Below are 22,558 nucleotides of genomic sequence, written 5' to 3'. Positions count from 1 at the left end.
TTTCTGTTGTAAATTTGATTGTGGGTTCTATTGAGTTTATGTGAGTTAGAAATTGTTTGAGATGGTCATTACCGAATGGATATATTGAGAAAACATCATCAATATATCTCCACCAGATTGTTGGTTTATAATTAAAATTATTAATGTTATTTTCTTCGAAATGTTCCATAAAAATATTACTTAATATTGGAGACAAAATATTGGAGACAATATTAAGTAATATTTTTATGGAACATTTCGAAGAAAATAACATTAATAATTTTAATTATAAACCAACAATCTGGTGGAGATATATTGATGATGTTTTCTCAATATATCCATTCGGTAATGATCAATATAACCCATTGCCATTCCAGAATTTTGTTGGTAATAATCATCTCCATATTGGAAGAATGTTGTTTTAACACAATCAATTTATTTACCAAAAATGTTAAGTTAAAATGGAATACATTTTGATTTGTCTATATGCCTCGTAAGTCTGTTATACAAAAAATTGCAATTAAGTTTAAAAATAAGATAATGTTCAACTGGACCCATAATTTGTAAGTTTCATCTGTCTTGGAAGGCATAAGGTTAAGGTTACAAAGTTTATTTCTAAATTTTGATTTTTTTCAAGAACTTTGATTGGTGGGGTTGTTTGGAAATTCTGGTTTACGCAATTGTTATTATAAAAACGTATCCTATACGCTTCAAGAAAAGTGAGAAAACCAACGTGTAAGTCAAAAATAAAACATAAAATAGGATGACACAACAATGTCGTAGATGTTGAACGACGTCATATTTAAAACGTTTACCTGTCTATTACATTGTTATTTGATTTGATTTTCTTCATGGTTTACAGTTGACTAAGGGCCGGTACTTCCACTTTTATTCCTATAGAAACCGTTAAATCAGACGGTACTATTAGTCAATTCTGTCATTTCTATAGGACTTAGTGTGAATACTGTGGATGTCATTAGTTTATTAAATAAAATGAAGATTTGTTGATGATCATATGATAACGTTTTCTTCTGGATTAACTGGGTGACCTAAAAAAATACTTCTAACACTGAGACGGCTTAAGAATTAATTTCCACTTAGTTAAGTGATTTTAAATAACCACCTGTAAAAATGCGGTACGGCTTAAAGACGGTACCGCTGGTAATCATACCGAAAAAAGTCATTCAGACATATTTCCTCCTAATGCCTTCCATTATGATACCTCAATGCATGTAGAAAAGCGCAGTTACTTTTTATCACCTACATGCTGTGCTCCGCGTTATAAAACATATTATTACCTAGTAATTTTTTTATAAGCGTGAAATTTTCTCAGGCTTTTCAATTCGGCTTAGATCGACGTGTGATAAATTCTCTACCGTGGTGACTCCACCGCTTTTTCAACCTTCGGACGCTAGTTTTTGTTTTACCTCATTTCATTGGCTCTTGCAGTTGGACAACTACGAATGCAAAGTAAGTTTAAAACTAAAAAAGGCCAAGAGAAACACATCTGAAATATTTTTTGTGATTCCAGCGTTGCTGCATTTACATGAAATCAGTGACAACTACGGATTTTTCTTTGGCAACAGTGTATTATACTTCTTCTTTAAGAAGAAATTTCTAACCTCCAATGTCACTTACTTTTGAATTTAAATTTGACGTATATGTTACCTCCATTATTTATTTATGATATATACTTACGTATAAAATGTTTATTTCAGTTTCAATAAGCAAATAATTCTACAATATTATACACAACTATAGCTCCTTCGCTTAGCTAACTTTAGGAAAAGCTGCATTTGAAGTTGAAATTGCATCACTATCAAATTGGCTTTCTAAACTAAAAACAGATTTTTTGTTAATAATATCTAAAAGCAAACCATCTTCACACATTCTTCGAGTTGGGGAAGGTGGTCCACCTCTGTTTTATAAACGGACTTTTTCTTTTCTCTTGCTCCTTTTCTGAGATCTTCCTTTAGATATTCATTATATTTCTTAAGTGAAGCATTTGAAGATGCCGCATTGAATTTTTGTGTAATCTCAAACCGAACTTTGTTTTTGTCATGATTTGAAACGGCATCAGTTTCTCGATAACATTTTTGTAGCTTGTTACCAACGATAACAGTAGTTTTCCGAGTGGTATAATTGAAAGCTCATTTTTTGTTCTGGGTTCTTTCTCTATATCAAACACAGACTCAAAACACCTTTAACACAGAAAAACGTGACTTGACCCAAAACTGAATTGTCTATGAACGAAATTGAAAATGTAAATGTATTTATTTAAGTATTATGTGTTAAGTCTCTTCTTCTTATTCATATTTAAGATCTCGCGATCTGTTAGTTTTGCAGGTTTCTCTGGATGTTCCTGGGAGGTGGACTGCCAGCTGTCCTTCCATCTCTTAGGTGGTCTATTGGTTTCCCTTCAAGTGCGATGCGTGGCAGTCTTCCCTCTTCCATTCTTCTCACGTGAGCGTACCAATATCTTTTTCTTTGTCTCCCCCATCTTACGATGTCTTGCATCCCACATTGTTCCCTAATGTCAGTGTTCCTAATTCGGTCAGTTCTTATTTTTCCCATTAAAGTCCTGAGCGTTTTCATTTCGGCTACTCGGCATTCTTTTCGTTTTGTTGGTTGCTTCTCTGGTTTGTATTCCGTATGTCATGATTGGCCTGATACAAGTCTTATAGATCCTGACCTTGCTATGCTTTCGCATGTATTCGTTCGCCCATATTATCTGCCTTAAGCAGCCCGACATGGCAGACGCTTTGTTGATCTGGCTTCTTAGGTCCTTCACTGGGTCGTGATAACTCGACAGATCCATAAACAGATATTTGAATTGTGAGACTTGCTCGATGATTTTGTCCTGAACTACCAGCTTACATCTTACGGGATCTTTAGCAAAGGTTATGCCTTTCATTTTTTCTATAGCTATGGCCATGTTCATCGCTTTGCTGACCTGGCAGAATTTGTGTAGTTGTCTCTGTAGATCGTCCTCCGTTTCCGCGAAAATAGCTGCATCATCGGCGTAGCATACCATGCTGCTTCTTTTATTCTGCCCCATTCGGTATCCCATATTTAGTGAAGATACTTCCTCTATAATTCTGTCCATTAAGAGATTGAACAGAAATGGGCTAAGGCTATCACCTTGTCTGATGCCTCCTGGTGTCGGTATCTCTTCCGTATAAGTGTCTCCTGTCTTTACTTTAGTCATGTTGTTCATATTGAGACTGCGGACTGCTCTTACGATGGTTTCTGGCGTTTCTTTCGCTATCAGTATATTTATGATGTCGGAGAGGCAAACCCTATCAAATGCCTTGGTCAAATCGATGAAGCAGACATATGCTGGTGTATTACATTTTCGATTGATTTTTCATTTAGTTGTTTGATAATGAATATGGCGTTAGTCGTGTATCTGTTTCGTTGAAGCCTTGTTGTTCTTCCCTGTTTGTTATTTGTGTTTCAAGTCTTTCCTTCAAAATGCCGGTAAAGAGTTACATGCTTGTATTCAGCAGCGTTATGCCCCTGTATATTTATACTTTTGTGCTATTCCGCAGGTATTTCAGATGTTTCTAAAATTTTGTGTAGAGGACTTTTAGATGTTTTCCTAGTTCAGGTCCGGTGTTAAGTTAAAGTCATAAAAACAAAAGAAAGGTAAAAATATTCAATGTTGCCAAGTTCATTTGTTACTCAACTAAGTGTTTTCATTTAACAATGTTAAGTTAAGTGTTTCTTAACTATTCCATTCTTAAGGTGTTTGCCGGGGAAACGGACATTAGTATCATAGATAAAGAAACTTTTTCAAAAAGACGTAAAAATAAATGAAAGTACATTCTTTTTATTAAACCATGACTCCTGTGTTGCGACATCCTCTATTAATATTGACCAAACTTGGTTAAATATTCTGTAGGAAGAAATAACACTTGGTCATATCAAACAAAACTAAAACTTCTTCTAATTTTGATTTCATTATATAACCCATCTTTCATGACAACAATAGATAACCTTTCCTATTGGAATGACTAAAGTCAAAATTAATGTCAATTTTTGCGGACAAAAATCTTTTTGGAGTTCCAAATTGTTGTTTTCTGTGTTCTGCCGTTGTGTTCTTTTTTATATTCTCTGAAGACGGTGGTAGATTTTCCACCGAAACGTCAGGTTTTTTAGGTGTTATTAAGACCGAGCCTAAATCTGTGGTCTTGTGTTGGGATGACTATGTTAATGTTATTCTCAACTTAAATTTTCCCAACAAACTATTTTTTTGTGTGGTGAGACAGAAGACCCAAGTAGCATAAAAGAAATATACAGTTTAGGTTGTTGTAATTTATATGTATGAATAAGTTACAGTACAAATGTTATCAATAAAATGTATTTAAATATTTGTTGAACGTATTTGTGCATAATACAACACATGACTAACAAATTACTTGATGTAGAAAAATAAAATTTTGTTAACTGCAGACTAGACTGGACGTTATCCATAAATAACAGAAACCTCCCCTCGCAAGACTTACAATAATACCCTTAATACAATATAATAACACTATCAACCCCTGTTCCACGTGTTATAATGTAGAATCGAAATTGTCTGATTTACATTCGGAAAGTTAACATGCCAAATAGTGACAAATTGACCATACACTTATTGAAAAGAAGAAATCTCGGTTTTTTCTCACATTTTTAGTGCGCTCATTATCACATTAGCTCAGTCTAAAATATTGTCTAGACTAGGATTTTCTTAGTCTACAACCTCGTTTGTCAATGAAATGATACAACCCCCAACGGACTACGGGTCTTAATCTATTTTTGCACGAACATGTGGGACAACAAATCGATTTTATAGGAGAATAAAAGAGAAAAGAAATTGCATACCCCAAGGAGGGAAAACGGAGTTATTTATACGCGATGTGTCATTTAGTTCGACAATGCCAACTCTGTTCTTTGGCTGATGGGCTATCATATTTCTTGCATTATTTGGAATACGAAAAGTCCTTTTCTTTGAAGATGGTTTATGAGAAACCTTTTAAGGGCTTGTCAGATTGGATTTCATTTGATGAAAGACAGGTTTGACAACGTGTTTATGAACCTTCATATATTAATTTATTTCCGAATTTAGTGTAGTATCTTATGCTATGAGAGTGAAAATAAAATTAATCCTTAAGCCGCCACAGTGTTCTGATCATTTTGAAATTTTGGTAGTTATGTCCCAGCTCAGACGAGAGTTAGCAAGAAAGTTTACTTTTACACTTCCGGTTATACAAGAAACAGGAAGTAAATACTAACTCGCTTAATGGAACACTTCTTCTCAGTCCTTTTCCTTTAATCACAAGGTTTTCCATCTCACCGATTCTTCTAGCTGTGGCCAAAGTAGCTGAGATATTCTTTATTAATTTGGTTTAAAAACGATTTTTGATTTTTAGTTCTTGTAGAACAGAGGCGTTTGTACTGTGTTCCACCCATGACACTTTTAGTATTCGTCTGTATAGCCATAATTCGAAGGCTTCAATTCTTTTTCGATCTGTTTTCTTTTGGGAAGATCAGGAAATTGTCCAGAATTACTTTCACCGATTTTGTAATGGTTTGATCTCTCCATATTTTTATGGGTTTAGTTGTTGCTGATTTGGTCATTGCCAATATTTTACATGAGGTATACAAACTTGTACACCACATCATACCCCGCCACGTTTTTGATTGGTTGTGTCATTGGATCGATCAATGATCATATTGTTTTGTTCATTTTTAAACCATATTCTCTAATTTGTTCATTACATATTTATTAGTTGTTCTTCGTCTTCAGCAATAATCAAGGTGACGTCCGCATACCTCAAGTTACTTATTTTATTCTTTCAATTGGTATTCCACCTTCCCAATCGACAAGAATTTTTCTCATAATCTATTCGCTGTACAGGGTGCTGCATTTTCGATGGTTTTACGGGGTACAGAGAAAACGGTAATAGATAGAAAAAAAGTAACACACGTGTTCTGATCTCTTTTTCTGAGCTGAGATGAGTGGCAAAAAGTGGGCGGCGCAAACTTCTTTTGTTTCAAAGATACGGGGGGCTTTTGAAAATTGGTAATTTTGGAACCCCCTCTGTATTTCATTTGCTATTAAAGTTATCAAAAAAGGAAGAACGGTTCCCGGTAGAAGTTTTGACGTAGAATCCAATGGCGTAGTCAGTTTTTTTCTATTACGTTTAATTTTGGCATATGACAGTAAGTTATATTTTTTTAAATGGACAAGAACAGAAACACCCTATATATTTTTAGTTCATTTAATTCTGATGATTTTTACTTTTTCAAGGGTGTATTAAAACATATAAGTTTGTAAACGTTAATCTTGGTAATTAGAAAAAAAGCTTTTCCTTAACAAAAAAGTGCTAAATAATATATACAGGTGTGGTAAATCCAAAACCGACCATAGGAAAACCGTGTAACGGACAGAGAAACGTACATTATTGCATGCGCGGGACAAAGACAGAAAACGAAAAAAGAATATCAAGGAGGCCATATTTTCAGCGCGCTGTTGCCAAACGCCAAAATTAATTTAATTTTATCGACGGTATTGGAGTGATACTTTTTTGGCAACAGGGCGCTGAAAATATGGCCTCCTTGATATTCTTTTTTCGTTTTCTGTCTTTGTCCCACGCATGCAATAATGTACGTTTCTCTGTCTGTTACACGGTTTTCCTATGGTCATTTTGGATTTACCACACCTGTATAAAAATACCCACAGTCGAAACAAAATTTGGCTATGTTCTTATTAACATGTTACATGTCGTTTGTAAACAGTTTTTTCAACTTAAAAATAGTAGAAAATAGAAATGGCCACTTTTCTTATTAAAGTGACGGTAGAACTGCTTGTAACTTAGATTTTTAATAAGATTTATTAAAGATAATTAATTTTCTGATGTGTTAGTTTATATGATTTCCGATTTTGTTTGGTATTTTAGATATTGGTCTTTTTTTAGCTTAGCAAAGGTCTTTTTTTAAAATAACAGGATTAACCTCTACAAATTTATATGTTGTAATACACCGTTGAAAAGGTAAAAATCAACAGAATTAAATGACGTAAAAATATATAGGATGTTCCATTTAAAAAAATGTAACTTACTGTCATATGTCAGAAACTAAACGGAATAGAAAAAAACTGACTACGCCATTGGATTCTACATAAAAACTTCTACTGGGAACCGTTCTTCCTTTTTTGATAACTTTAAGTGCAACTGAAATACAGAAGAGGTTCAAAAATTAACAATTTTCGAAAATCCCCCGTATCTTTGAAACAAAAGAAGATTGCGCCACCCACTTTTCGCCAGTCGTCTCAGCTCAGAAAAAGAGATCAGAACACGTATGCTACTTTTTTTCTATCTATTACCGTTTTCTCTGTACCCCGTAAAACCATCGAAAATGCAGCACCCTTTACATATGTTGTAAAGGAAGGCATCCCTGTCTGCCACCAGCCTATACCATATGTTAAAAGCTCTGAACACTGTTTGTCCTTGGCCTTGGAAAAGGTCCCATTTCACCCATCACTGTCCATACAAGTGACCAGTTCACACAGTCGAACACTCTGTATATTATTTCTTCTTTGGATTCTACGGCAAATTCTCTCATATTTTATGTATAATACGAGTATCACATTCTTATCTGTATCCATTTCTGAGCAATTTACCATTTTATACAAAATTTGATATTTGCAATAAATAAAATCTCTCGCATTTCGGAAATCGTTTTCTTAAATAAGGTTTTTTAAGAGTGGATGCAGAAAACTTTCAAAAATACGGGGTGGAGAAAATTCAACTTTTAACACGCTATATTGAACTATTAAAAATAACGTTAATGAAGTGAAAATAATATGAAAAAAATAAATATTTCAAATCAAAAAAAAAATTTTCCCGAATTTTCAAGAAAAAAAAAATAAAAAAGTTAAAACTGATAAAAGTAAAAAACCAAAGTGTTGATTATTTAAATCTTTCACATAAACTTTGGGATTATGTGAAAATCGTTTAAATACAAAAGTTGTAGATCTTTTTATTACCAACAACTTTGCAATGTAACATTTTTCAAACGAGATTGATTTTACCCTTAAAAACACACCCCTTTCCACTTCCCAACCTCAGATCGCCCGTAAATTATTATCATTTTTGTTTTATTCTCTATCTTATTCTCTATTTTTTTCTTTTTTAGTGCATTATGTATAGGTATACAATCACCCTGTACATGCAGTGATGGACAAAATTATTGCACCACCTATACATTTTCTAAATTATATATTTTTTCTCAGGTAAGCTTGTAAATGACGTAACGCTATAAGCTTTTAATATGTTTTTTGTTCCATTTGAATCATTTTTTTGGCTAGTAGTCGGTTTTTTACGTTTCAGTTTGATTTAAATTTTTATTATTCTTACCTTTTTGACTAGAAACCAGTTTTTACAATAATCAGTAAAGAAATGATGATGCGCTAATTTTGTTCATCAGTGTATAATGTTTCTGTTTGGACCTTAAATTCTACAAACACTTTGAGTAACTATACCGTCTGTATCCGATTCGGAGATATTTTTCTCTATAATCGATGAGTTTCTCGACCACCCTGTATAGGAAGTATAAAGTGCCTTTACCGAACGGCAGTTCATTTCATGTAATGTACTTTAAAGAATTTCACGTTGTAGTTGTATAGGGAATCTAAAGAAGGAGTTAACAGTTCCGCAACAAGAGGAAAACTAAAAGTCGTCATTATTAATGAGCCTCCGTAAATGATCGACTTGTAGGTATAGCGAGAGGTACTGTTACTGTAGAATAATAATGTTGTGATCCCATCGAATCAATGGCTTCAATCTTTAGATCACTGATCGATTAAAAGATACTATGTCATGTCATAATCGTTCATGGGATTTTACTTGTCAGCGAATAATTAGCGTCGATACCGTAGCTCGAATTTGGGTTAAAAGGTCTCTCTAATTTAAATATAAATTAGTTCATGCCTTATTCGTCACGATTGAAATAATTATTAAGCTTCTGATGTATAATATTTCAGTTTATTTTCTGTTCTATCAAACCATTGTTTATTGTTAATAACTAGCAATGATAGTGCGCTACTTATGTGCAAAAAACACGGTAATCATTAATCTGAATGAAAGTTAGGATTTATTAAAAAGGAAATGTTGGAACTGCAATTAGTCTTACTAGAATGCAAGGTAAAACAATCAGGATTTATAAATAATTAAATTTAACGATGATTACTGGCAAAAAATACTTGTGGTAATTGATTGCTACTTGAATAAAAATAATTAAAAATATTAAAAAGCATGAAGGAACCAAAAAGAGATCAGCGAGAGAAAAAGGACTAGAACAGGAAAATCAAAGTTTTTATCACGTCAACTGGACTCGTGTCAATCAGTATGTCACGTGATAGTTGCTGTCATTTGTGTATAGCTGTCACGTGGTCAACAGTACAATTACGACACACACAGCACATCGAGTCCGAAACAAATACAGACAGACCAATTCTGATTTATTACCGTTGGCTTTGTACCCCAACGTAACGTAATGTTTTAATACCAACAAAAAATTACCAACTTGTACGTTAAATTCAAAATAAATTATCAAAAAATAGCGTATGACTACAGCGAGATACTAATCAAAATTTTGCAAATACTGCCAGAGGCATTATAAGTACCCTAAATCTTCTGAAAACTTTCTAAAACTGTCAGATGTTTCTGCAAGTGCCTTAAACATTACATAAATTTTGTAAAAATACCAGAGACATTTAGATTTTGGCATTGTCAGACGCCACTGAATACTACTTAAAACCCTCCAACCACTGCCAGAGAATTCTACAAGTGTCCTAAGTTTTAAAAAAAATACAACTGCCAGGGTCGTCTAGAATTCTGTTAGAAATGTCAAATGTCTCCAAATACTTTTGAATACCTGCCAAAAACTGCCAAAGACCTCTAGATGTATCTTTAACTTTCCATACATTTTGTAAAATTATGAAATACCTTTCGAATCCTTTCTGCATTGTCAGACTCCTCTTCTTCTTCATGTACCATCTCCATGTCGGAGGTTGGCTATCAACATTGCTATCCCTATTTTGGAAACTGCGGCTTTGAATAGGTTGGAGGACGTGACGCCAAACCATTCCCGCTAGTTCCTAAGTCAGGATATTCTTCTCCTTCCAACAGACCTCCTTTCCACGATCTTTCCCTGGATTATGAGTTGCAGATACCTTTGGCTTCTCATAAATGTGTCAGAGATATTGCAGTTTTCTCTTTTTAACTTGATGTAGGATCTTCACGCCCTTCTCCGTTCTTCTTAGAACCTCTACGTTTGTAACATGTGCCGTCCATGGTATTCTCAACATTCTACGGTATGTCTACATCCCAAAGGCTTCCAATTTTCGCTCGCAACCTACGTTCAGGAACCAAGCTTCCACACCATACAGAAGGACCGGGAATATATAGCATTAGAGTATACGAGTTCTTAGGTCCATGCACAGATCGTGACTACAGAGCAGCTTCTTGATCCTCATGAAGGATGCACACCTTCTCAATGCGAATCTTTGTTTCTGAACAATAGTCCACAGAACAGGTGACACTTGTTCCCAAATAGTCATAGCCTTCGACTCTTTCCAGCTTTTCGCCTTGCACTTACAGATCCTCATTTGGCACTTCAGTTTTGGTAACAATCATGTATTTGGTCTTCTTAACATTGAGTGTTAAACCATATTCTCGACTAGATGTGATGAAGTTATTCAACATATTTTGAAAGTCGGACATGTTTTCGGCGAGAAGTACTGTATCGTCCGCATAGCGCAAATTGTTCAGTGGAATGCCTTTAACACTAATTCCACCTTCTTCATTTTCGAGGGCTTTGGTGAAAATTTCGTCCGAATACAGGTTGAAGAGGAGTCGCAAAAGAACACAACCTTGACTGGCCCTGACTCCTCGTTTCAGATTTGATCAAATGCTTTGTTATAGTCAATAAAGCACATGTAGACCTTTTGACTAACACCAAGACACCGCTGCATCAAGACATTGTAGACAAACAAGGCTTTCCTCGTACCACTTCCTTTTCTAAATCCAAACTGAGTTCTTCCAGCTTCTTATAAATTCTACGGTGGATGACCATTAGGCTGGTTGTACGGTGTTCTCTCTAGACTCCTATAAACACTACTTAAAACTCCCACAGACACTGCCATAGGCCTCTACAAGTAGTGTAATAAGATTTTAAAGAATTTTTAAAAACGCCTAGAATTCTTTTAGAAATGCCAAAAATTTGCCAATACTACTGAAAACTCGCCAAAACCTCCTGAAAGAGGATATGTACCGTAAACTTCTTGGGAGCTTTAAGTTAAGAAAGCCTTTCATAAATTTTGTAAAATTACGAGAGATATTTAGAATTATTTAGGCATTGCCCGAGGCGTCTAACAAGTATTGAAAACTCCCCAAGTACTGCCAGAAACATCTGCAAGACTCTTAAGCTTTTCAATTTTTTTTTAAAGTGCTAGAAATCAGAAGCAAGTGTTCTAACCGTTCGCTGAGTTTGATAAAATCATTTTGAAAATGCCACTTCTCCTTTCTCCTTATGTAAATATTAGTCTAACCTGATAATTAGGTCCATCATTATTATAAAAATCTTTCTTATAATCAAAATAGAACTATCCAAAAATGTAATAAAATTCATGATGTTCACGTTTTAAGTTGGTTTTTTAAAAGTAATTTCTAATAATATTTCTGTAAAGTTTTAAGAACAAATGTTATTCTTCTAAATAACAATGTGAGTTTAAAAGTCGTTTTCTCACGCACTTTTTAAGGTATATAGAAAAAGTTTCTTTTCCCAGGTGGATTCAGTGTTAGACCCTGATTTCCGGGTGTCAAAATAACATTAAGGACCGTTATTAGTAAGAGTTCGAGACCACCGTAGGGACCTCCCTTAATGATCGTTTTCTTATAACAATAATTAATATTATATCTGGGTGGTCTCGGACTGACGAACAGTCTTACTTACAATGTTACTAAAAAGTAAATGAGCTTTTAATTAATTGTGCCCCGTGTCATCCGTGTAACTTGCTGATTTGTGCATAAATGCCTGTTTTTGTTGTGCTTGCTGCAGGTTATTGCATTCCGACCTAATTGGTTCAAACTTCAGTGATTGATTGTAATCTTGTGAACTGTCTGAAAAATGCTATCTTTGGTTTTGTTTACTTTTAAGACGTACTAGAAGCGAAAAGGTCTTACCTAATAAGATTGAGAAAACATAACTTTAAGAATAGAGTCGAAAAAACAACTTGCCCTTATGATGCCAAAAATTATTTTGTGAAACGTCCGCTAAACTGGAAAGTTTGATTTTTATTACCTACAGATCCAACTTTCAAAAACCAAAAACATCAGCTATTCAACCGAAAAACTTACAAAGTTTAATAAAAAAATAATAACTCAAAATGGTACTATGACGTTCTTCGATCGAGGATTTGACGTAATTGTTATATTATGAAGAACGTTTCGAATGGATTGTAATGTTTTGGCTCATATTTTGATGAAAGACCCAAATCCATTTGTCTTAGTGGTAAGTTTTTCAGTGTTTTGAGTCAAAAATTATCAGACCATTTTATTTCGTCGTTGATTTTTTTTCTATCTGAAGCATTGATCCTTTTTCAAGGCTTGTATTTTTGGTAAAATGTTCTAGCATTTATAGTTTGTTCGCAAAAAATGTTTTGGTTGTTTTTCTGCTATTTACCATTTTACATTAATTTGATACCTATAAACTAGCAAAGTTTTAATGTTGGTGTTAGTTTAAAAAATTGTTTCAAACTAAATATGATACTGACAATGGATGTGTAAAATGTGAAAATAGAGAAATTGAGAATCATTGACCATGTTGGCATTTTCTTCATTAAAGGTTTTTTGACTAACATCAAAAGTTTGTTAGTTAGTTTCATTAAAATCATTTCCAAAACGTTCAAATATTTCCGAAAATAGATTTTTTTCAAGAACTTTGACCATCAATAGTATCTTTGTTAATGACAATTACGTTAAATTATCAGTTTTCGATTTAAATAATGTCACAGGGTACCTACATTGTCACATTACAAACTAAATTAGTCGAATTTGTCAAGTTGATAATTTCTTTTACACCAAAATGCTTTTTTGCATACAAAATACCTTGAAATGCCTTCAGATACCTCACAATGCTTCTATTTTGGCACAAAATGCCTCATAGTGATGCCAAAACTGCCTAAAATTGCCTTGAAATACATCAAAATGCCTTTAAATTATTTTAACTGCCTCAGGATACCTTTAAATGTTTACACATTCTTAAATTTAGTTATAAGACCCCTGGTATTGAGATAATAATAATAAACCTTGATGAAATACACCCTTAAAATTAATTTTATGGTCACGTGACAGTTTTTAGGTTGTATTAAGTAGCACGTCTGCTTTGACAATTTGTATACATAACTTTTGACTATTGTCAAAATGTTATAAGGATTAATGATGCAGTAAAAATGACTTCCTCAGGTTTTTCCAAATTTTAAAGACCCAAAAGCTTAAAATTGATTTTCTAAGGTCAGGTGACTGTTTTCCAAATTCTGACAAACAAAAAATATTTCTTTTTTATTTTTTTTTTAATATTCATTTTCTTCTGATTGTCATAGTAACTAAGTTAGCACTTGCCAAATAAAGACACTTATCAAATCAAAAATTAATAATAAGAGTTACCTAAATTCAGACAGTGGTAAAATTGTAAGAACTACGTCACGTGACTTGATAACTCAATTTTCGAGGTTGCATGCAACATGTAAAGACAATGTCAAAAACAGTCACGTGAACTTAAACGTAGTTTAAACTTTGGAAAATGGTAAATTAAATGTAGACAGTTGTAAAACCTTAAATGAATATGCAATTCTGCATGTTCTTGCAACACTGTAAAGGCCAGTTGACATCTGTCAAAATTAGACCTTTAAAATGTAGTGTAAAATTTAAAAATTTCGTAAATTAAATTTAGTCTATTTTAGACAGTTGTAGAAGCTGAAATTGCAAGAGACACATCACGTGACTTTGATGATGTAATTTTAGAGCTTGCAACACTGTAAAAGCCAGTTGACACCTGTCAAAAACCGTCACGGGACTTTTAAAACGTAGTTTAAACGTTGAGAATTTAGTAAATTAAACTTAGACAGTTGTAAAAACTGAAATTGTAAAATACACGTTACGTGACGTTGATAATGCAACTTTGAGCTTGCAACCCTGTCAAAACCAACTGACATCTGTCAAAAACAGTCAGGTGACTTTAAAATGTAACTCAAAGTTTGATCATTTGGTAAATTAAATTTAGACAGTTGAAAAAACTGAAATTGTAAAATACACGTTACGTGACGTTGATAATGCAACTTTGAGCTTGCAACACTGTCAAAACCAACTGACACCTGTCAAAAACAGTCACGTGACTTTAAAATGTAATTTAAACTTCGATCATTTGGTAAATCAAATTTAGACAGTTGAAAAAGCTGAAATTTTAAAATACACGTTACGTGACGTTAATAATACAATTTTTAGCTTGCAACACTGCAAAAGCCAGTTGACATTATCAAAAACCGTCACGGGAGAGTTGTAAAAACTGAAATTGTAAAATACACGTTACGTGACGTTGATAATGCAACTTTGAGCTTGCAACACTGTCAAAACCAACTGACACCTGTCAAAAACAGTCACGTGACCTTAAAAATGTAGTTTAAACGTTGAAAAATTGGTAGATTATCATAATAATTTGTAATGAATATTGTTTCAACTCAATATCATGTAACAAAGATTTTACCATAATAATTACATGTACATATGCTGTTCTGTTCAATTTTTAGTCAATTTTGTTATATTGATACACAGTATTGTCTACTGCAATGTTTCTTAAAATATCGCAATATAAGAGGCTGTATTTCGCTCAAAATTTTAATGAAAATACCACAAACCATTTTGAAATATACAGACAATGCTTCAAAATACTCTCAAATGCCTTAAAAATGCTTCAAAATGCTTCGTAATAATGGGAAAGTGCCTCATAATACTTAGAGTGTGTACCCCAAAATACTTCGGTGATTGCAACGACATTGCAACTAATTTCCGAGTTTGTCGTCGAAAATTTGTGGTGTACATTTTCTTCTACACGATTTAACATTTCACTTTTGAATTAAACTCATTAATACACTTTATTAGCATAAATCTGATATTAGACAAGAACTGGAACAATCTACAGCAATATTGTGCTAATCAGCCCATAAAAATAGCTCAATAAATCTTTCCATAAATGAGTAAAAGGACCGGTATAAAACTTAACAACCAATTTATAGGAATCATCGATCCATTTCCGTTAATTAAAACACCCATTGCTGGAGTCGTTGGTTCTAGTGAGAAAACAAAAACAAAAGGACATCGTTATTCAGTCGGCGGCAAGTCCAAAAACAAAGAAGCTGTTGATGTCAGGGAGAATATAAACATCAACCCCTAGTAAAGTAGGGGAACTTGAAAGAAAATTCCAAGTGAAAAAAGGGACTCGGTTTATTAATAAGTTTAAAATATTTATTTTTTCAACTATAGATGCATTAGCGGCATTAACCTTAATCAAAAGCGTTTAAGAGTTTATTAGTATTTCATTCTAAGACTGACTTAATGATGTAATGTTATACGTGACTAGTGGAATGCTTACACTCTGATTATACCAGCATTTCAATTCTCAGCAGGCGTGGCTGATTTTTTTTATATATAAAAAAAATCAATCTTCAGTGCAACAAGTCAAACACCCACCCAAATGGCTCTCTTAAATTTTGTTTGAACGGTTTAAGGCCGTAAAGAACGCCGCGCTGAATGTAAGATGTACTATATTTCATAAAGGTCATAAACTAATGGTTGCGTGAGGTATAAAAGCATGTATATTTTAGCGAGTTTTATAACACCTATCTAAACAGGAACATTCTTGATATCTTCGGAACGAAAATTATGACGTTAGCAGAGTGTACTAAACAAAAATTTGTTATCCAAATAGGAGCGCATTTTTGATTTACACGAAAAGTTTTCACAAAAATATAAAGAATTGGTCACCTAGAGACAGGTCGTCAAAGCAATGATGGTTTTAGAGGGGTGCTAGTAGTACTAAGCTAGTAAGTGAAAACATACAATTTTTCATATATTTTTCTAAAAGAAAAAATTACCGAATGCAGTTTGCAAAGATAACGCAGACTTTGATAACGATAAGTTTGAAATCAGAATTAATTTTGAAAAATATTTCCCGAAAAAATATTGAATAATACAAGTAAACACCAGTTAATTAATAGAACAAAGTATGTTAAACTAGGAACATACAATCAACTACTAATTTAAAATTTACATGAATTACAATGAAATACACAATTATTATACTAAATAGTTTTGGTATTCCCTTGCGTGAAAGATCTGTTATACTAGAATACTTCCATTGGACTGCACTATATTTTGTTATGGTGGTTTACTGATTCGAATTTTTTCCATCATCGTGGAATGATGGTCTTCATCAAGTTGGAGATCAGTTGCTGCTCAGCAGCTCCATTTTTAGCTAAATTTGAAACAGATGTGGCTCGCAACGAGTGGTTGGTCAAGTTAGCATCTTATTTAGCTAAACAAAAAAAAATTTAGTTTACTTCGCTATAGTGTTTCTTCCAGCTGGTATACTTTTACATCACTTCCTGTTCATTGCCCATGTTGGATTTACAGTAAGAAAGAAACGGTCAGTCATTATACCTTCACGTTTTTCCAAAAACTTTTTGTATAATCGGATTGGGCACGTCTGGATTTTTATATTAGCCCTTCTCCTCCCTGAGTAGTCTTGGTGAATAGTGAATTCTTTCGGTTTCTTCACCCGAGTTGTTAGTCTCTTAAGCAAAATAACAAACATTTGGAACCTTCTTCTCCTCGCAATGCCAATTCAAACGAAAATACCAAAAACGTCTTTTTTTGTAAACCTTCTGGCGTATCTTTATCGCAGCTGTGCACTAATTTTGTAAATTCTTCATATCTCAAATATGAATGAAGTTCAATTCCCAATACAAATTTAGTTTTTGTGGTTCGTAGAACACGGATTTACCATACAGAGGGTTAATTTTTGACATTATACGGTAATTTACCTATACGATTATAGGTAAATATACATAATTAGAGTCCGGATTAAAAAGTACTAAAATCGTGAAAAAGAGCGCTTATAAAGCAAAATTATTTTCCTCAAGAAAGCATAAAAATTTTGTAAAAAAGCACAAAACTCTTTCAGAGATGCAAAATTGTTTACTTTTTTTGAGTTCAAGTTCTAGAAATTTTTCTAGAAGTATTTCAAAACCTTTTTAAACTACTTGAGCAGTATTTGGACAAGTTAAAGAGCATATTGAAGGTTTTGGAATGCTTTAGAGGCATTTGGAAATTCTTAGACGGTTCTCGAATTTTTTGGTAGCTACTAGACTGTTTTGATATCTTTTGGGAGATTCTAGACTAGCTGAAGATCATTTGGAATCTTTGAGACTGTTTTGGAAGGGTTTTGACTGTTTGGGAAGCATTTTGGAGTTTCTGTAGTTTTTGAAAATTTTTTAGACTACTTTAGGAGCATTGAAAGTTCTGGACTGCTTTTACTAAAACAATTAAAATCTTGTAGACGGTTCTAGAAACTTTTGGAAGCTTTTAAACTGCTCTCAAATAATACAGAATCTTTTAGACTGTTTTGAGAGCTTCTAGACTGTATACTGTTCTAAAAACTTTTGGAAGGCTTTCGACTGCTTTAGAAGCATTTCGGAGTTATTTCTGTAGTATTTTGAAATTTTTTTAGACTACTTTAGGAACATTTGGAAGGTTTCTGGAGAGTTTAAAAATCATTAAGGTTTTGGACTGCTGTTAAAGCATTTTAAAACTTATGGAGGGTTCTAGAAACTTTTGGAAGTTTTTAAACTGCTCTAAAAGCATACGGAAGCTTGAAATGCCTTGAAACTTTTTGAGAGCTTCTATAGATGTTGAAAAGCTTTTGCTGTTGTAAGCTCCTAGGCTGTTTCAGCTTTTACAATGCATTTTGGAGCTTCTATAGTGTTTTGGAATGGTTTTACATTTTTTTAGACTACTGCAGGGACATTCGCAAATTATTTGGTCAGTTTAAATTTGTAAATTGATACTTATTCATTTTGCAACAGATAATTGGTATGTTTTTGTCTCTCAGAAGATTTCAATATCTCAAGATAGCTATTGCAATTGTAAATTTATCTAGCAAAATAAAACCATACAAAAAATAGCAGCAAATAAGCACAAAAACTAAATTAGACACAAAAAAAGAAAAAAGCATGAAAGAAATCTGTCAAATGACGTGTTTTTGCGTAAATCGTTCACATTAAATGTCAAAAGTTGGTTGCTTTTATTATTTACAAAAAGCAAAATTTATAGAAATCCGGACCTTAGATAGCACAATGCAACTTATGCGTATAATTTTCTAAAGTTGCGTATGGTCAAAAATAGACCCCCTGAACGCAAATGCAGACCGTGAATATGTTTTACAACCCTCTTTTTAAGAGCGGAAAAATATTACTTTTCAAGTTGGAAAAGGTTTCTGCTTTCATCTTATTATAGGTATAGTACATAATTACTTTCTGTTATAAAAGCTAAAGAAAGCTTCTCAATAAAAGGTTTTTGTTAATTTAGTCTCTTCGATTTTGTGCTAAACTTCATCATCTTACACGTTTCTCTACTTTTGTTCTGAGAGTAGACGAAATCAATCCTCTCATTATTGTTGAGCCTCTTTTCATTAAAAAAGTTTCGAAACTGAATCCTTCATAAAGAGCTGACTAAAAGTCTGCCGTAATTCTCGAAACTTTCAATTCGATCTAAACAGGGTGCGAACCAAACTACTGAATCAACATATTAAGCTGAGCGTCGAGTGACGAATGAAAAAAAGCTCTCGGAATGCGGCTATCGGAGAAAATTTACACCCGAGTAGAAGAACAATCGGACGAAAAAAGCTCCGCTCGCCGATCAACATCCAAATATCGAATATCTGTTAGGCGCACCACTCTGTATGACCGGTAATGTAAACTCTTCTTCGAGAAGTCGACAGGAGAAGAACCGGCAGGCACTATTTGAGGGCTTTTCCACCAAGCCCAGCTTTTATTCCACGTTTGTCGTCGTTACCGGCAAAAGCTCAAAGCACGCGACCCATTCGTCGTCCGTATACGTATACGAACTTTACATCGCGCGATCTTTTTTTTCTTTATAGCGCACTTTTGAACCATTTTGGTCAGTCACAATATTGCTTTTTAATTGCTCATTCTCACCGGATATCAAGTTTAACCGGATTTAACTGAAATTATTGTTGAATGAAATATGAACGTTTTGTTGTGAAGTGACTGTGAATTTCGGACTAGCAGGTTCTTGAACTTTGAATTTCTGGTGGTTTGTTCTTTGAGTATTGCTGTTTGCTGTAATTATCGGTTTGTGCGACATGTATTCATACAGGTAAGTTTTTTTCTAGTATTATGTTCAAAGAAGAAAATAATTATGTAAACGATTTTATATACAGTGTGTCCATAAAGTATGGAGTAAGATTAAAATTCAGTGAGTGAATTATTTGTCAGAAAAATGCTCGGACATGTGTGTTATTATTTTTACCTACGACCTCAGTGTAAATAGCTAATTACGCATAGTTTTTCGTTAGGTAATGAACCTCTTTACGCACAATTGCAAAAAAAAAACTATTGCTCTAATGCTGGGAAAAATTGATTTTGTTTACAGTTTTTCCTTTATCAGAGTATATTATTAGATGGAGATCATCGCGTAATGCATTGTTCATACAGTTTTAAGTTCGTCTAGAATATTATCTGCAATAGCAAACACATAGTACATTACTGAAAGTTTTCCCTTTCTTTTTAATAACGGTAATGTCACCATAAATAAATATTTTAAGAACAACACTAATAATTATTTAAGTAACATGATTTGTGAATCTTTTAAATAGGTTATTATTTTTTTCTTTAGTGGCATAATACCTATGATTAGTACAAATATGATGTCAATACGTGGAAAATATACTTTTTTAATGAAAAGTTACTCTGAATTATATGAATTGCGAAAACAGGACTTTCCATTTGGTCGTAGGTAAAGTATAGTACGTCACACGTGCTCTAAGGCATTTTACGCACTCATGGAATTACACCGTTTCGTAACTTTTTCTATATTGTGCGTAAAATGCTTCTTACAACACTAGTTACGTAATTTAGTATTAAACGAAAATTTTTTTATTAAAAACTTTGATATACAGGGTGTCCCAAAAGTGAGATATGACCCTCGAATTGACATTTTCAAATTTTTTTATTTATCTCGATATTCTGCTGTTTTCGAGAAAATAACGGTTGAAAAATAAAACATGTTTTATTGAAAATAGTGTTCAATAATAATAATAAAAAACAGTAATTAAAAAATTAAATTAAAAAAAAATAATTTTTTCCTTTATTACTAAATTCCTAATTTGAGCGAAATTTTCGTGAATTTTTTCCATAACTTGCTTATTTGACAGTTGACGACCAAAAGAGATTTAAGTGAAAAGATAGCTCAGGTCGTAAGCTTTCGAAAAATATGCTCATTTAAGCTAATGTTGCACCGTTCGCTAGAGGGCGTCAAAGTCAAGCTTCACAAACCTTCAAAGTGATTTAACCACTTTTGCATTAATCCAAAATAATTCAGTTATTTGAACAGTTACGACAAAAGGTAAAATATATTCCAGACCAAAGGTTTTTTAACGGTTTATTCAAAAAGGGTCATTCGTGTGATAGTTTGACCGCTAGAGGCAGTCAAAGTCAAACTTTTTGACCATTTTTGCTTTTTACAAAATTTTTGAGATATTTATCGGAAACTAAAAATTGTTTTTAACTTTTTTGGTTCACCCTGTATTCAGCCGCTAATCTGAAACACCCTGACATCCATTTTGCCCCAACTGTCACGGTTTTTGGGGATAACCTAGAAATGATGTCAATTTTGACGGTTTTCAGGGTTTGGCACCCTTAAAAAATGACATTTTTACAAATGACACTTTACGTCATTTTTGTATCATTAACCTGCACGAATTTAGACGTAGTTTAGGTGGAAGTTTATTTAAAATTTTTTTTTCTCTAAATAAATTCAAAGGTAAAAAACCACCCTTTAAATTTTTTGACAATTTATGTTTTTTAATTTTTCAAGGACAAACAGTGCCTGGTACCAAAAAAGAGCATTGAAGATAAAAGTTGTATTCCCTCAAGCTACGTTTGTGGCAAATTTCAGACTTCTAACTTGAAGCGTTCCTGAGATATTTAGCAAAAACTACAAACAAGCAAGGTTAACTTTGACGTCCTCTAGCGGCCGAACCGTAAAACTTGACCGTGTTTGCTCAACGTCACGTGAGAGCATCATTCATTAGCTTTCTTTTGTTATATAGCTCGTATACAGGATTGTTCAAATAAGCGAGTTATTCACGATGTTCTGGTTAAATGCACGACAATTTTGCTCAAAGTAAGAATGGGCCTGTCCCACAATTTTTTTTTATTTCATAACTACAAAGACGGATTGAAAATATTATACCCGTATTTTTTTGTTTTCAAAAATATTAAGTCTAAATAGAAAAAAAATGATGATAAAAACTACATTAATCTCATGTTTAAAACGCCCGCCGCCGGTGACGTACTACACTATCAACCAATCAGCGACAAGAAGTGAAACAGTTGGCGTGCAACAGCCAATAAAATCGCCCAGAATTACGTACGTCACATGCGCGCCAAAACAGATCTTTTAAATTTAATGGACAAGTTCAAACTAATGTAGGAACATTTACGACCATATTTTTTTCTTCAAGAATATGAAAAATTAGTTTTTTGATCCTATTCTTTCGATTTCAGTCATTAAAACAAAAATTTATGATATGTGGGATAGGCCCATTTCCGTTCGATTTGAGGGCCGGTCAATCAAGACTGCTAGAGCAAAAAGAATGAGAATCGATACAGACATTTTACATCAAGTAGGCCTAAAATTTGACGTAGATTCCAAAAATCAAATAAAAATGATGATGCAAGTTTGGTTTGCTCAAATTTGGGACACCCTGTATACTAATGGATTATCTAGGAAAATCCCAAACTTTGTGACAATAAACCAAACACCAGCTCGATGTGTACGGTTTTTTTAATTTTTTTTTCAACATTTAATTTTTTTAAACTGAAAACAGCTGAAGCTCGACGAAAAATTACTAACTTGATTGATACAAAACATCAGCTGTCTCTAATTACGTCACGAGAGACAGTGCCAGGCTCATTTTAACATTTTATTTAAGCTTTTTACGAAAATATTGGCCATTTACTATTGAAAAGCAAGACTTAATTGCACATTGTAAGGCATAAACGGTATTAAGTTCATATTCGAACGATATTTTTAACTTGAAAGGAAAATGCACAAAAAACTAAAATTTGGAGTTAAAGTAAAAAGTAACAAGACTCGCAAATGATAGAAACCAAAAACAATTCAGTTAAGTTTGAATTCAAATATGCTTTTTAGTCATATTGCTGTCTTGTTTTCCT

The 22,558-nt window shown here is 33.3% G+C and overlaps 2 protein-coding genes across 2 annotated transcripts in view; one reads left to right on the top strand and one right to left on the bottom strand.

The window, feature by feature from the left end:
* Positions 1 to 10,619: 10,619 nt before the first annotated feature.
* On the bottom strand, positions 10,620 to 11,100 carry LOC145739182 (uncharacterized). Its single transcript, XM_081994608.1, has 2 exons — positions 11,019 to 11,100; positions 10,620 to 10,912 (listed from the first exon to the last, which is right to left on the bottom strand). The coding sequence occupies exons 1-2, from the start codon at positions 11,098 to 11,100 to the stop codon at positions 10,620 to 10,622; spliced, it is 375 nt and encodes a 124-aa protein (XP_081850734.1).
* A 7,996-nt stretch (positions 11,101 to 19,096) lies between these two features.
* LOC145733893 (uncharacterized) overlaps positions 19,097 to 22,558 on the top strand; it is a 73,711-nt gene continuing 70,249 nt past the window's right edge. Inside the window, exon 1 of the mRNA XM_081986928.1 lies at positions 19,097 to 19,475. Coding sequence (XP_081843054.1) covers positions 19,462 to 19,475 — 14 coding nt within the window. The 5' untranslated portion in view covers positions 19,097 to 19,461. The remainder of the gene's footprint in view (positions 19,476 to 22,558) is intronic.

Source organism: Ips typographus, linkage group LG1 (assembly GCF_016097725.1).
Source record: "Ips typographus isolate SLU linkage group LG1, UJ_Ityp_2.0, whole genome shotgun sequence".
NCBI lineage: Eukaryota > Metazoa > Arthropoda > Insecta > Coleoptera > Curculionidae > Ips > Ips typographus.
The sequence above is the reverse complement of the archived record's forward strand: the minus strand, read 5'-3'. Positions and strand labels throughout refer to the sequence as shown.

What these genes read in the sequence shown, in the direction of transcription:
- LOC145739182 (XM_081994608.1), bottom strand. Translation starts at nt 11,100, where the DNA reads ATGGTCATCCACCGTAGAATTTATAAGAAGCTGGAAGAACTCAGTTTG. An exon ending in AGTGGTACGAGGAAAGCCTT is followed by an intron (nt 10,913 to 11,018) that starts GTTTGTCTACAA and finishes TGAAACGAGGAG; the next exon opens with TCAGGGCCAGTCAAGGTTGT.